Source organism: Pelodiscus sinensis, chromosome 30, assembly GCF_052426305.1.
Source record: "Pelodiscus sinensis isolate ZL-2025 chromosome 30, ASM5242630v1, whole genome shotgun sequence".
NCBI classification, from domain to species: domain Eukaryota; kingdom Metazoa; phylum Chordata; order Testudines; family Trionychidae; genus Pelodiscus; species Pelodiscus sinensis.
This window is the reverse complement of record NC_143081.1, coordinates 14,680,604-14,693,318: the sequence shown is the minus strand read 5'-3', so window position 1 is coordinate 14,693,318 and position 12,715 is coordinate 14,680,604. Positions and strand designations below refer to the sequence as shown.

At 48.0% G+C, this 12,715-nt stretch overlaps 2 protein-coding genes across 2 annotated transcripts; one reads left to right on the top strand and one right to left on the bottom strand.

Moving 5' to 3' along the window:
• Nucleotides 1-1,535: 1,535 nt before the first annotated feature.
• Nucleotides 1,536-2,557, bottom strand: LOC102453369 (olfactory receptor 14C36-like). Its single transcript, XM_014569003.3, has one exon. It carries the CDS (start codon nucleotides 2,469-2,471, stop codon nucleotides 1,536-1,538), a length of 936 nt encoding a protein of 311 aa, XP_014424489.2. The 5' UTR covers nucleotides 2,472-2,557.
• An 8,845-nt stretch (nucleotides 2,558-11,402) lies between these two features.
• Nucleotides 11,403-12,455, top strand: LOC102453627 (olfactory receptor 6F1-like). The gene has a single exon (XM_006114036.3). The coding sequence runs from the start codon at nucleotides 11,403-11,405 to the stop codon at nucleotides 12,423-12,425; it is 1,023 nt and encodes a 340-aa protein (XP_006114098.3). The 3' UTR covers nucleotides 12,426-12,455.
• Nucleotides 12,456-12,715: the final 260 nt, after the last annotated feature.

Sequence of the window (12,715 nt, the reverse complement as noted above, 5' to 3'; positions counted from 1 at the left end):
AACCAAAATAAATGTAAAGGAATGTAATGCAAGGAAGGAAGTTAGTGCACTAGGAATTCCAAAGAACTTGATTTGAGCCCAAGCCTTCAACAAATGTTATGTACCAAACTCCCATGAGATTTAGCTCATTGTTTTGCTACTGGCTTACTTAGGCTATGTCTAGACTGCAGGCTTCTTTCGAAAGAGGCTCTTTCGAAAGCATCTTTCGAAAGAGCCTCTTTCGAAAGATCGCGTCTAGACTGCAGGCGGATCTTTCTAAAGAGAAATCCACTTTTTCGAAAGAGAGCACCCAGCGAGTCTGGATGCTCTCTTTCAAAGACGGCCTCTTTACATTGAAGAACGCCTTCTTTCGAAAGAGGAACTTTCGAAAGAAGGCGTTCTTCCTCATAAATTGAGGTTTACCGCCATCGAAAGAAAAGCCGCGTTCTTTCGAAATAATTTCGAAAGAACGCGGCTTGAGTCTGGACGCAGGGGAAGTTTTTTCGGGAAAAGGCTACTTTTCCCAAAAAAAACCCTGAGTCTGGACATGGCCTTAGTGGCTACATCTAGACTGGCATGATTTTCCGGAAACGCTTTTAACGGAAAAGTTTTCCATTAAAAGCATTTTCGGAACAGAGCGTCTAGATTGGTACAGATGCTTTTCCGCAAAAGCACTTTTTGCGGAAAAGCGTCCATGGCCAATCTAGACGCGCTTTTCCGCAAAAAAGCCCCAATCGCTATTTTCGCGATTGGGGCTTTTTTGCAGAAAACAAATCTCAGCTGAATACACTGGCCCTTTTGCACAAAAGTTTTGCACAAAAGGGACTTTTGCCCGAACGGGAGCAGCATAGTATTTCCACAAAAAGCACTGATTTCTTACAGTAGGAAGTCAGTGCTTTTGCGGAAATTCAAGCAGCCAGTCTAGACAGCTGGCAAGTTTTTCTAGAAAAGCAGCTGATTTTCTGGAAAAACTGGCCAGTCTAGACACAGCCAGTGAGTTTGGGCAATAGCCAGTATGTCAGAACTGTATGTCCAATTACAGTAGGCCCAGTTTAATATCGTATTCGATCAAGGAAATTCCCCTGTGCAAATTCCTACCTCCCAAAAGTCATCTGGAACAAAAAAGTCAACCAACAAATCAATTAAATGAAACAAAACTAAAAAGAAACAAAGAAACACACCGTCATGCCTCAAACTAGATTTTTAACCCAAAAAAGGAGCAGCAGAGACTTCCTGAAGTCCATTAGGGACGTAGCGGTGGCTGTTGATTTTCTGTCAACTTGCTCAGATAGAATGGTGAGGTTCCCAGTACAAATCCCTAAGACAGAGAGATATGTGTGTAGGTAGATTTAAGGATAGATATGTAGATTCTGATTTTATCCACACAGGTGTGATTCTAAATTAACAGATTAAATGTCAGTGAAGTTAGCCTTGATTTCATTACTTCATAAAAAGTTTGCAGCCCGTGTTCTTACGGAAATAACTTTGTCAACAGTTGATTTTATTTATACAGAAACACAGAATGAAATCACAATCAAGGACCAATGATGGGCATTTTAATTTTTGGGGAATAACCTCCACACTATCAATTTCTCCAGCGCAGCTTTGATCTCCTTGTTCCTCATGCTGTAGATGACCGGATTCATCATGGGAGGCACCACGGCGTAGAGAACACCCACCACTAGATCCAGCTTTGATGCTGAGCTGGACGTGGGTTTCAGGTAGTCAAAGAACCCAGTGCAAATTAACAGAGAGATCACAGCGAGGTGGGGGAGGCAGGTGGAGAAGGCTTTGTGCCGGCCCTGCTCCGAGGGGATTCTCAGCACCGCTTTCAAAATCTGAACATACGACCCAACGATAAAAGCAAAGCAATTTAAACCCAAAAAAGCACTAAAGGAAAGAAGCCCAAGTTCACTGCGGTAGGAGTCGGAGCAGGCCAGCTTGAGGAGCTGGGGGATTTCACAGAAGAACTGGTTGATGACATTGGACTGGCAGAAGGGTAACATGAAGGTGTTCCCAGTGTGTATGGCAGAGTAGACAATACCAGTGATCCAGGTACTGGCTGCCATTTTGACACAAACTCTCCTGTTCATCACTTGCTCATAGTGCAGTGGATGGCAGATGGCCACATATCGGTCGTAGGCCATGACGGTGAGAAGGGCAAAATCAGTTGAAATGAAGACGACAAAGAGAAAGACTTGGGCGACACAGGCAGGGTAGGAAATCACCCTGGTGTCTAGGAGAGAGTTGACCATGGATTTGGGGACGGTGACGGAGATGGAGCCGAGGTCTAGGATGGACAGGTTCACCAGGAAGAAGTACATGGGGGTGTGGAGACGGTGGTCCATGGTGATGGCTGAGATGATGAGAAGATTCCCCATTAGGGCTGCTAGGTAAATTATCAGGAACAGCACAAAGTACAAAATCTGCAGCTCCCGAACATCAGAGAAGCCCCGGAGCAGGAACTCGGACACGGTGCTTCCGTTGGACATTTTCTTCCTCCTTTCACAGTATAGTGGCTGCGGAGGGAAGGACACAGACGGGGTGGGGATTAGAGTGATACACGGAACGGCCGTGATTCCCCTCCGCAATCTCTCATGCTGTGGGTGTCCACGATGCCCAGCACCCATCCCAGCTACTCACATGGAGCGGTGAGTGACCACACGGGTATCAATTGGCCGGGACCCCGTATGGTCCATGGAGCTGCATTCGTCTGCAGCATCTGACGATCAGGCTCAGGTTGGAGGTGGATAGAATGCTGATCACTCAGTTTTACCATTCAACCAGGAAAGGTTGTAGCCCCAAAATCCAGGACTCTGCTCCGGCAATATGCTTCTGCAGCAGAGAGCCCAGGAGCCTAAGGGCAGTAGGGCCAGCTGGGCAGGACAACAGAGTCAGTAGCCTGGTTGTGGGCAGCACGGGACCACTTGGAGCCCTCCAGCAGCCCCCAGGAACGTGGCGCCGGGGTCGGACTCCATGGCTTCCCTGGCTGTGCGAGGTCAGGCTGAGGCTGGGGGGTTGGGGATGAGCCCCGGGGCTTCCCCTGGCAGGACAGGCCTGGAGCCCCGTGGCTTTCCCCAGCTGTGTGGGGCCAGGGTTGGAGCCCCAGCCTTGTGGCTGCTCCTGGCTGCACAGGAAGAGAGTCCCATTGCAGGATCTGCAGCTTGTACTGCCCAGGTAGTGAGCAGTGCCTGGCTGCGGAGCCCAGCGGGGTTGGGGGGAGGCTGAGCCAGGGTTACCTGCTGGGGCAGCCTGCCAGCAGTGGGCGATGGGCTTGGGGGCCGGTGGCAGAAGACCTCCCCTGGTCCGGCAGATTCTCTTGTTCGGGACTGGTCAGGTCCCAAGAATGCTGAACCAGAGAGGTCCAACCTGTGTCCCTTTGAAATAGAAAGACACACTGTTGTGATGGAGGAGCTAGGGTCAGATTTGACCATTACTGGACTATACTAATGCTCACACCCTGTGTCAGCCTGAGATACCCGTCGGGGATAATTTTTGTTAAATTATATCAAAGAAACACTAGGGGTTCAACTCCAGAACTGTTCTGGAGACGTCTGTTATTGTTGTACGACAACCCATGCGCTGGAAAACTCAAAACGTTTGTTTCCTTCATTTAGCTGAAAATGTTCCTGTTTCCATCAGTGTGCATTAGGGTTGTCTCGTTCTTAAGAAAAACAAATGTTTGCTTTTCCCAGTTTCTATGACGAGACACCTCTTCTAGGAGGAAAGAATGCCTCCAAGCAGCGGCAAATGTTTTAGTAAATACAGATAACAAGTCATGAAGAGGAGCTTCAGGAGGTAGCCAAGTTAGTCTGTTAGGCTGTGTCTACACTGGCCACTTATTCCGGAAAAGCACTGACGATCTACTGTAAGAAATCAGCCGCTTTTCCGGAAATACTATGTTGCTCCCGTTTGGGCAAAAGTCCTTTTTCCGGAAAACTGTTCCGGAAAAGGGCCAGTTTAGACAGCATAGTACTGTTTTCCGCAAAAAAGCCCCGATTGCGAAAATGACGATCGGGGCTTTTTTGTGGAAAAGCGCATCTACATTAGCACGGACGCTTTTCCGGAAAAAGTGCTTTTCCGGAAAAGCATCCTGCCAATGTAGACATGCTTTTTACGGAAATACTTATAACAGAAAACTGTTCTGTTTTAATCATTTCCGGAAAAGGGTGCCAGTGTAGACGTAGCCTTAGGGTATGTCTACACTTGCAGCCTATTTCAGAATAGGACTGCTAATGTAGGCATTTGGAATTGCAAATCAAGCCCGGGATTTAAATATCCTGCGCTTGATTTGCATCTCTCCGGCTGGGTGCCATTTTTGAAATTTACAAGCCTGGAATAACTGCCCGCGTCTACATGCGGCAGTGAAACAGGCGTTCGAAATAAAGCCCTATTTCAAACTACCTGTTAAACTCCTCATTGCAGGAGGAATAACAGGTAGTTCGAAATAGGGTTTTATTTCAAATGCCTGCTTCACTGCTGCGTGTAGACGCGGGCAGTTATTCTGGGCTTGTAAATTTCAAAAATGGCGCCCAGCCAGGAATATGCAAATCAAGCACGGGATATTTAAATCCCGGGCTTGATTTGCAATTCTGAATGCCTACATTTGAAGCCCTATTCTGAAAGAGGCTGCAAGTGTAGACATACCCTTAGGCTATGTCTAGACTGCAAGCCTCTTTCGAAAGAGGCTCTTTCGAAAGATACTTTCGAAAGAGCCTCTTTCGAAAGAGAGCGTCTAGACTGCACGTTGAACTTTCGAAAAAGCGGCTTGCTTTTTCGAAAGAAAGCATCCAGTGAGTCTGGATGCTCTCTTTCGAAGAAGCCCTATTTACATTGAAGAACGCCTTCTTTCGAAAGAGGAACTTTCGAAAGAAGGCGTTCTTCCTCGTGAAATGAGGTTTACCGCCATCGAAAGAAAAGCCGCGTTCTTTCGATTTAATTTCGAAAGAACGCGGCTTGAGTCTGGACGCAGGGGAAGTTTTTTCGGAAAAAGGCTACTTTTCCCGAAAAAACCCCTGAGTCTGGACACAGCCTTACAGAAAAAAATAACAAATGGTCAGGTAGCACTTTATAGACTAACAAAACATGTCGACAGTATCATGAGCTTTCGTGGGCAAAACCCACTTCTTCTGATGAAACTCCAGTCATCTGAAGAAGTGGGCTCCGCCCACGAAAGCTCATGATCCCATCGACATGTTTTGTTAGTCTATAAAGTGCTACCAAGTCATGAAGAATTCCTCTTGTCACTGAGTTGCATTCTGAAAGCTGCCCAGGACATTAACACGTAAACCTGTTGGATTGAAATAACAGACTCACCGTGCCGGTGTTTGTCGGATGTTTCCTGCCTTTGCTGCACCAGACTCTTCACTGCCGGGATTCTGCCCTCATTGCGTGTCTGTGAATAACGCCCCGTCGCTGGGTTATCCCGCAGCTGGTTCCCGGACTCTCCACTGTATTTCCCCATCTCAGGCAGGTGGAAGGACTAAACAGGATGGGGGCAGAAAGTGAAACTGCTCCCGGCTTGTTCAGGCTGCAAACATGGTCCCAGCTCTGGATGTCCCTGCTCTGGGGCCGAGGAGCTGAACTTGGTCTCCGGGGCGGTGAGCCCAGCTCGGATCTCACCTGCGGCGCAAACCGCCCTCGCTGACCCGGACCCACAGAAAAGAACACGACATGCCCCAGATCTCACTCCATGGCAGCGTCCCTAGAAGGAGCCTGGCTACCCACAAGGCAGGGCTGAGGAGCAGTAGGAAGGAGATTGCGGAAGAAGCTATTTATTGGTAGCACAGGCATGGGACAGAACAGCCCGGAGCTGACGTGCACCAGAGCCCCAGCTGGCCTGGGACAGCCTGCTCCTTCGTTAACCCCACCTGATCCACTCTGGGAGAGCAGAGATTTTTTTTGTCTGTTGCACCAGGAGCTCTTGGGATGCAGCCCCCAGGGGATCCCAGAGCTCAGGCTGCCCCGGCTGTTGGATTTTGGTCACTAAGAGGTTCAAGAACATAAGAACGGCCGTACTGGGTCAGACCAAAGGTCCATCTAGCCCAGCATCCTGTCTGCTGACAGTGGCCAGCACCAAGTACCCCAGAGAAGGTGGACTGAGGACAACGATCATACAGGAAAGAGAGTCACTGGGCAGGTGAAAGGGGCTGGTTGGGGGCACCTCCTTTCCTCCACTCGGGAGTGCCCCAGCCCTGAGCTTGCCACCTCCCAGGTGCTCTTTAGAGAGCTGAATCTCCTCTTGATTCATACAGGGACATTGCTGGCTGGTCCCCTTTGTTAGGGAGCGGAGGGAAAGTGCACAGCTTGCTGCATTCCTCACTGTGGCTGTGGAGCCCAGGGGGCAGATGAATCAGGACCTGCCCCAGCTGGGGGACACACACCCCTCCCCTGGCTGTGCCTACTGGAGGGCAGTGTCCCTGGAGAGGTGTTTCTCACCTGGTGTGGGAGAAAAATCAAATAAACTCCAATTGTGTCTAAGGGGGGACTGTGCAGGAAATCAAAACTCTCTAAGGGTGTGTCTAGACTACAGAGTTTTGTTGACAAAAGTGGACTTTTGTCAACAAAACTATACCTGCGTCCATACCGCCTTTGAGTTATGTCGACATAACGTTGACAAAACTCAGCAGTTTTGTCGACGTATGTAAACCTCATTCTACGAGGAATGACAGAGTTCTGTCGCTAGAAGGCATTATTGCATCTACACTGTCCTTTGCGTCCACACTGTTATGTCGAAAAAGTGGCTTGCTTTGTCGACAGAACTGGCTGTGGTCTAGACGCTTTTTGTCGACAGAAGCTTTGTTGACAGTATCTGTCGACAAAACTTCTGTCGACAAAACCCTGTAGTCTAGACATACCCTAAAAGAAAACTGCTGTAAGGGTTAAAAGTTTTCCAGGCCTCTCTCCCTGTAACAGAGAGAAATCAAATTAACTCTAATCAAGACCCTTACAATGCCTATCTCAAATTCATGGATACTCCTAGTCTGTCACAATTTGTCATGTAAACCCTTATCTTTGTCACAGTTTGCCTTGTAGACTCCTCACTCAGGTTCTCATGTACCTTTGTTCTATAAAACTTACTTCTAGCATACTTGGTGTAAACAGAAACCTCTCGGAGTACTTCTGCTGAGACTTTGATATGTTAAAGAAAACAATCAACAACTAAACTGTGTGAGCATACTGTATTAAGGATCCCAGAACCTGTCTCTCAGGGCTGCTGCTGCTCTCACTCTGGTAGCAGTCAGCCTGCATGCATGCATAATAAAGTTTTCCTTCTAGGGTACGTCTAAACGACATGCCTCCGTCGACGGAGGCATGTAGATTAGCCAGATCGGCAGAGGGAAATGAAGCCGCGATTAAAATAATCGCGGCTTCATTTAAATTTAAATGGCTGCCCCGCTCTGCCGATCAGCTGTTTGTCGGCAGATCGGGGCAGTCTGGACGTGACGCGCCGACAAAGAAGCCTTTCTTGATCGGCACAGGTATGCCTCGTGAAACCAGGTTTACCTGTGCCGATCAAGAAAGGCTTCTTTGTCGGCGCGTCGCGTCCAGACTGCCCCGATCTGCCGACAAACAGCTGATCGGCAGAGCGGGGCAGCCATTTAAATTTAAATGAAGCCGCGATTATTTTAATCGCGGCTTCATTTCCCTCTGCCGATCTGGCTAATCTACATGCCTCTGTCGATGGAGGCATGTAGCCTAGACACACCCCTAGATTTCTCTCCTGCCTCACTGCTTTGACCTCCGACCTCGGACCTTTCTGGGGACTCTGTACCCCAGGGAGCAAGATTTCCCCAACACTGGTTTCAAACTTCTGCAGCGAGAGAGAGCTGGGGTGGTCCTCTCTCCCCTGGGCAGCCTGTATCCTGCACCCCTCCTCCCCAGCCCCGCCCCGCTCCAGAGCCATGATTCAAACGGACCATGGACATGTTCATGTTATTTTCCAAAAAAAAAACCCAACAAAAATTAATTGAGTTGAGGACCTGAGCAATGCCGGGTAAATCTGGTATTCAATAATCTGATGCTTTATAATATTATATAACATTGATATAATCCCTTAGAGAGACTCACGCCCTTTTTTGGATCAGAGGGGTAGCCGTGTTAGTCTGGATCTGCAAAAGCGACAAGGAGTCCTGTAGCACCTTAGGGTGTGTCTAGACCACAGGGTTTTGTCGACAAAAGTGGAGTTCTGTCGACAAAACTATACCTGCGTCTACAGTACCGCTGAGTTCTGTCGACATAATGTCAACAGGACTCATCAGTTTTGTCGACGGCGGTAAACCTCTTTCTATGAGGAATAACGTCTTTTGTTGACAGAGTTCTGTGGATAGAAGGCGTTATTGCATCTACACTGTCTTTTGCGTCTACACTCTCATTTCGACAAAGCAGCTTGCTTTGTCGACAGAACTGGATGTAACCTAGACGCTCTTTGTCGACAAAGCCTCTGTCGACAAAGCCTGTAGTCTAGACGTACCCTTCATTTTCCTATGCGGGGTAGCCTAATCTACGTGCCTCTGTCGCCAGAGGCATGTAGTCTAGACCTACCTTAAGGGTATGTCTACACTGCAGTGTTTTTCTGGAAAAACAATATTTGTGTCCCCACTGCCATTGAGTTCTTTCGACAGAAAGTCGAAAGAATGGAGGGGTTTTCCCCTTTCGTCATAAAAGATGTGTGTGGATGCAGAAGAGGGTGTTCCAGGAAATAACACAGGTCCCCTGGTGGCCACTCCATCCAGACTAATCACAACTTAACTGCGAGAGAGCGTCCGATCAATGTGGATGCTCTCTTTCGAAAAAGCAAATCATTTTTTCATTACACTTTTGCTGTATGGACGCTCTCTTTTGAAATAAGCTTTTCCGGAAGATCTCTTCTGGAACAGCTTCTTCCGAAAGAAGCCTGCAAACTAGATGTAGCCTAAGGCTGAAGAGACAGCACTCGATTCAAATGAAATCTCATGATCCTATATATATTTTTCTTAGTCTCTCAAGTGCCACAGGACTACTTGTTTTTAAAGTGACAGACTAACAGGGCTCCCCGTCTTTTTCGTGTATTGGTTTACCTGTCCCCTATAATAACCAAAGCCGAATGAAGGCGGCTCTGGTTTAAGGATCAACACTATAGTCTGATTTCTTCCGACTCTGGTCTAAACGATGAATCAAAAGTCCAGATCCAAAGGGACCCGGATAAGATTCCATTGCTAATCCATTTCTGCCATCGCTGGACTCACTCTCCACTTAGCAGAAGGAGCCCGTTATCGAATCGGATCATTCCCCTCGACGCAAATGCAGTCAATGAGGTCATCCCAGGAGATGGAGAGATAATCGGGCGTCTGGAGAGTGGAACTACATGTTAAATACTCCTGAAACCACAAGGTGCATGAGAAGATGCTGCAGCCTTTGAGTCCAGAACAAGAGTCAAAAATTCACAGACGTTAATATTTCCTGCTGTGTGCATTCATTTTATTCCATAAATTAAAACATGGAAAAGGCAAGGAATTGTTGCTCTTTTATTTATTTGGGGTTTTTTTTGGATCTGATCAAAGGGTTACTTCTTGAAATTCACTGTCGAGGATGCGGTTTATAATCAGTGCAAGCAAGTACATCCAATAAACCATCATGTGACCCCCCAGATGTCAGAGACGTTGCACAAACATTGTAAGTAAATTGGATTTGATAATTATAAAATAACCTGGTTAAATAGAAAATTCCTCTCCAAGTACCTTCTAAGTACTCCTCCTGCAATGAGGAGTAGCGGTAGTCTGAATTAGGGGCTTTAGTTCGAACTACCTAGCCTGTGTAGCCGCTGGCAGGGAGTCCAAACTACATTTAAAAATGGTGGCACCCGGGAACATGAAAATAAAGCCCAGGATACTTTTAATCCCAGGTTTTATTTGCAAGTTCGAATGACTACATTAGCCACCCTAGTTCAAATTAGGGTGGCTAGTGTAGACATACCCTATTAGCCAGGATGGGTAGGGATGGTCCCTGGCCTCTGTTTGTCAGAGGCTGGGAATGTGCCACAGAGGAGGGATCACAGGATGGTTCCTTGCTCTGTTCACTCCCTCTGGGGCATCTGGCGCTGGCTACTGTGGGCCGATGGGACACTGGGCAGGATGGACCTTTGGTCTGACCAGTCTGGCCATTCTCCCGCTCTACTCTGTGCTGATTAGGCCTCCATTGGAGTATTTTGTTCAGTTCTGGGCACCGCACTTCAAGAAAGATGTGGAGAAATTGGAGAGGGTCCAGAGAAGAGCAAGAAGAATGATGAAAGGTCTAGAGAACATGAGCTATGAGGGAAGGTTGAAAGAATTGGGCTTGTTTAGTTTAGAAAAGAGAAGATTGAGGGGGGACATGATAGCCGTTTTCAGGTATCTAAAAGGGTGTCATGAGGAGGGAGAAAACTTGTTCATCTTGGCCTCTGAGGATAGAACAAGAAGCAATGGGCTTAAACTGCAGCAAGGGAGGTTGAGGTTGGACATTAGGAAAAAGTTCCTACCTGTCAGGGTGGTGAAACACTGGAATAAATTGCCCAGGGAGGTTGTGGAATCCCCACCTCTGGAGATATTTAAGAGCAGGTTAGATAAATGTCTATCAGGGATGGTCTAGACAGTATCTGGTCCTGCCATGAGGGCAGGGGACTGGACTCGATGACCTCTCGGGGTCCCTTCCAGTCCTAGTATCTGTGATTCTATGATTCTCATATTTTCTATGTTTTCATGTATTCCCTATTGTGGACTTACCACACAAGGGTGCCCTACGGCACCATCATTTATTCCCCTTGTAATTATTTGAATGCTGTATAGCTTTGTCCGCGTGTGGAGAGTTGTACTAATTTGAACATGCTGGCATCGTGAAACCAACTCCATTTTGGGTGTAGAGAGGGCTTCCCTGCAGTCCCAGGAGAAAGTCCACAGCATGTACTGTCCTATTCCAACCCTCAGCAGGCACATAAGAACATAAGAACGGCCATACTGGATCAGACCAAAGGTCCATCTAGCCCAGTATCCTGTCTGCCGACAGTGGCCAGCACCAGGTGCCCCAGAGAGGGTGGACCAAAGACAATGATCAAGCGATTTGTCTCCTGCGATCCCTCTCCAGCCTCTGACAAACAGAGGCCAAGGACACCATTTTATCCCCTGGCTAATAGCCTTTTATGGACCTAACCTCCATGAAATTAACTAGCTTCTCTTTAAACTCTATTATAGTCCTAGCCTTCACAGCCTCCTCTGGCAAGGAGTTCCACAGGTTGACTATGCGCTGTGTGAAGAACTTTCTTTTATTAGTTTTAAACCTGCTACCCATTAATTTCATTTGGTGTCCTCTAGTTCTTCTATTTAGGCACGAGTCATTGCGACCAGCCATGCGTGGTCCCCGCTCACAGGGATTCTGGTGACCTCCTCATTGCTTTCCACGTAGGCAGGAACATGGCCGTGGCACAGGACAACCGGAGCACAGTGACAGAATTCATCATCCTGGGCTTCCCATCCACTAAGGATTTCCAGGTTTTGTTCTTCACTCTCTTCCTCCTCATCTACCTTTTCACCATCCTGGGCAACATCCTCCTGCTGCTTACCCTGTGGACAGAGCCTCACCTCCACATCCCTATGTATTTCTTCCTGGCTAACCTGTCGGTGTTGGAGATCGGGTACACCTCGGTCACCGTCCCCAAGCTGCTGGCGGTCTTCCTGGCCAGAGCCAGAGTCATCTCCCTCACCGCTTGCCTCGCGCAGTCCTACTTCTTCTTCTTCCTGGGCTCCACCGAGTGCTTCCTCCTAGCCATCATGGCCTATGACCGCTATTTGGCTATCTGCAACCCGCTGAGGTACCCAATGCTCATGAGTAGCAAGACATGCGCATGGCTGGCTTTTGGTTCCTGGGGGTGCGGTTTGTTGACCCCCTCCCTTCCCAATTTCTTGGTGACACAGCTGCAGTTCTGTGGAGCCGTTCTAGATCACTTCTTCTGTGATGTCCCACCACTGCTCAGCCTGTCGTGCACGGACCCCTATGTGAGTGCCAACACCATCTTCGTCAGCGCCGCCATCATTGTGCTAGGCTCTTTCTTGCTCACCTCCCTCTCCTATGCCTACATCTTGGCAACCGTCCTGCGGATGTCATCTTCCAAGGGTCGCCAGAAAGCCTTCTCCACCTGCACTGCCCACTTGACGGTGGTGTGTCTCTACTACAGCACAGTGATTTTCATGTACGTCACTCCGACGGCCCGGCAGTCAATGGATGTCAACAAGGTGGTGGCCGTGGTCTACAGTGTGCTGACCCCCATGCTCAATCCCCTCATTTACAGCCTGAGGAATGAGGATGTCAAGAAAGCCCTGAGGAGAATGATGCTAAGGATATTCCATATCTCAGGGCTGGGCATTCCCACAGGTCAGTGCAGAAGTGCAGCCGAACCTCGACATTACGAACAGCCTGGGAATGGAGAATGTTCATGACTCTGCAATGGTCGCAGCTCGGAACAAAACACTAAGGCTGTTCTTCTGAAAGTTGGCAACTGAACCGTAACAGAATGCAGCTTCAAAACTGCCCTTTAGAGAAGAAAAATGCTGCTTTTCACCATCTTCATTTAAACCAGACAAGTGGAAAAACAGTTTCTTTACCTTGTCAAAACTTTTAAAAACGTTTCCTTTATTATTTATAGTAGTTTACATTTAACATAGTATCATGTTGTACTTGCATGTTTCCCTCTCTTCTGCTCCCTGATTGTGTGCTGCTAGTTGTCAGT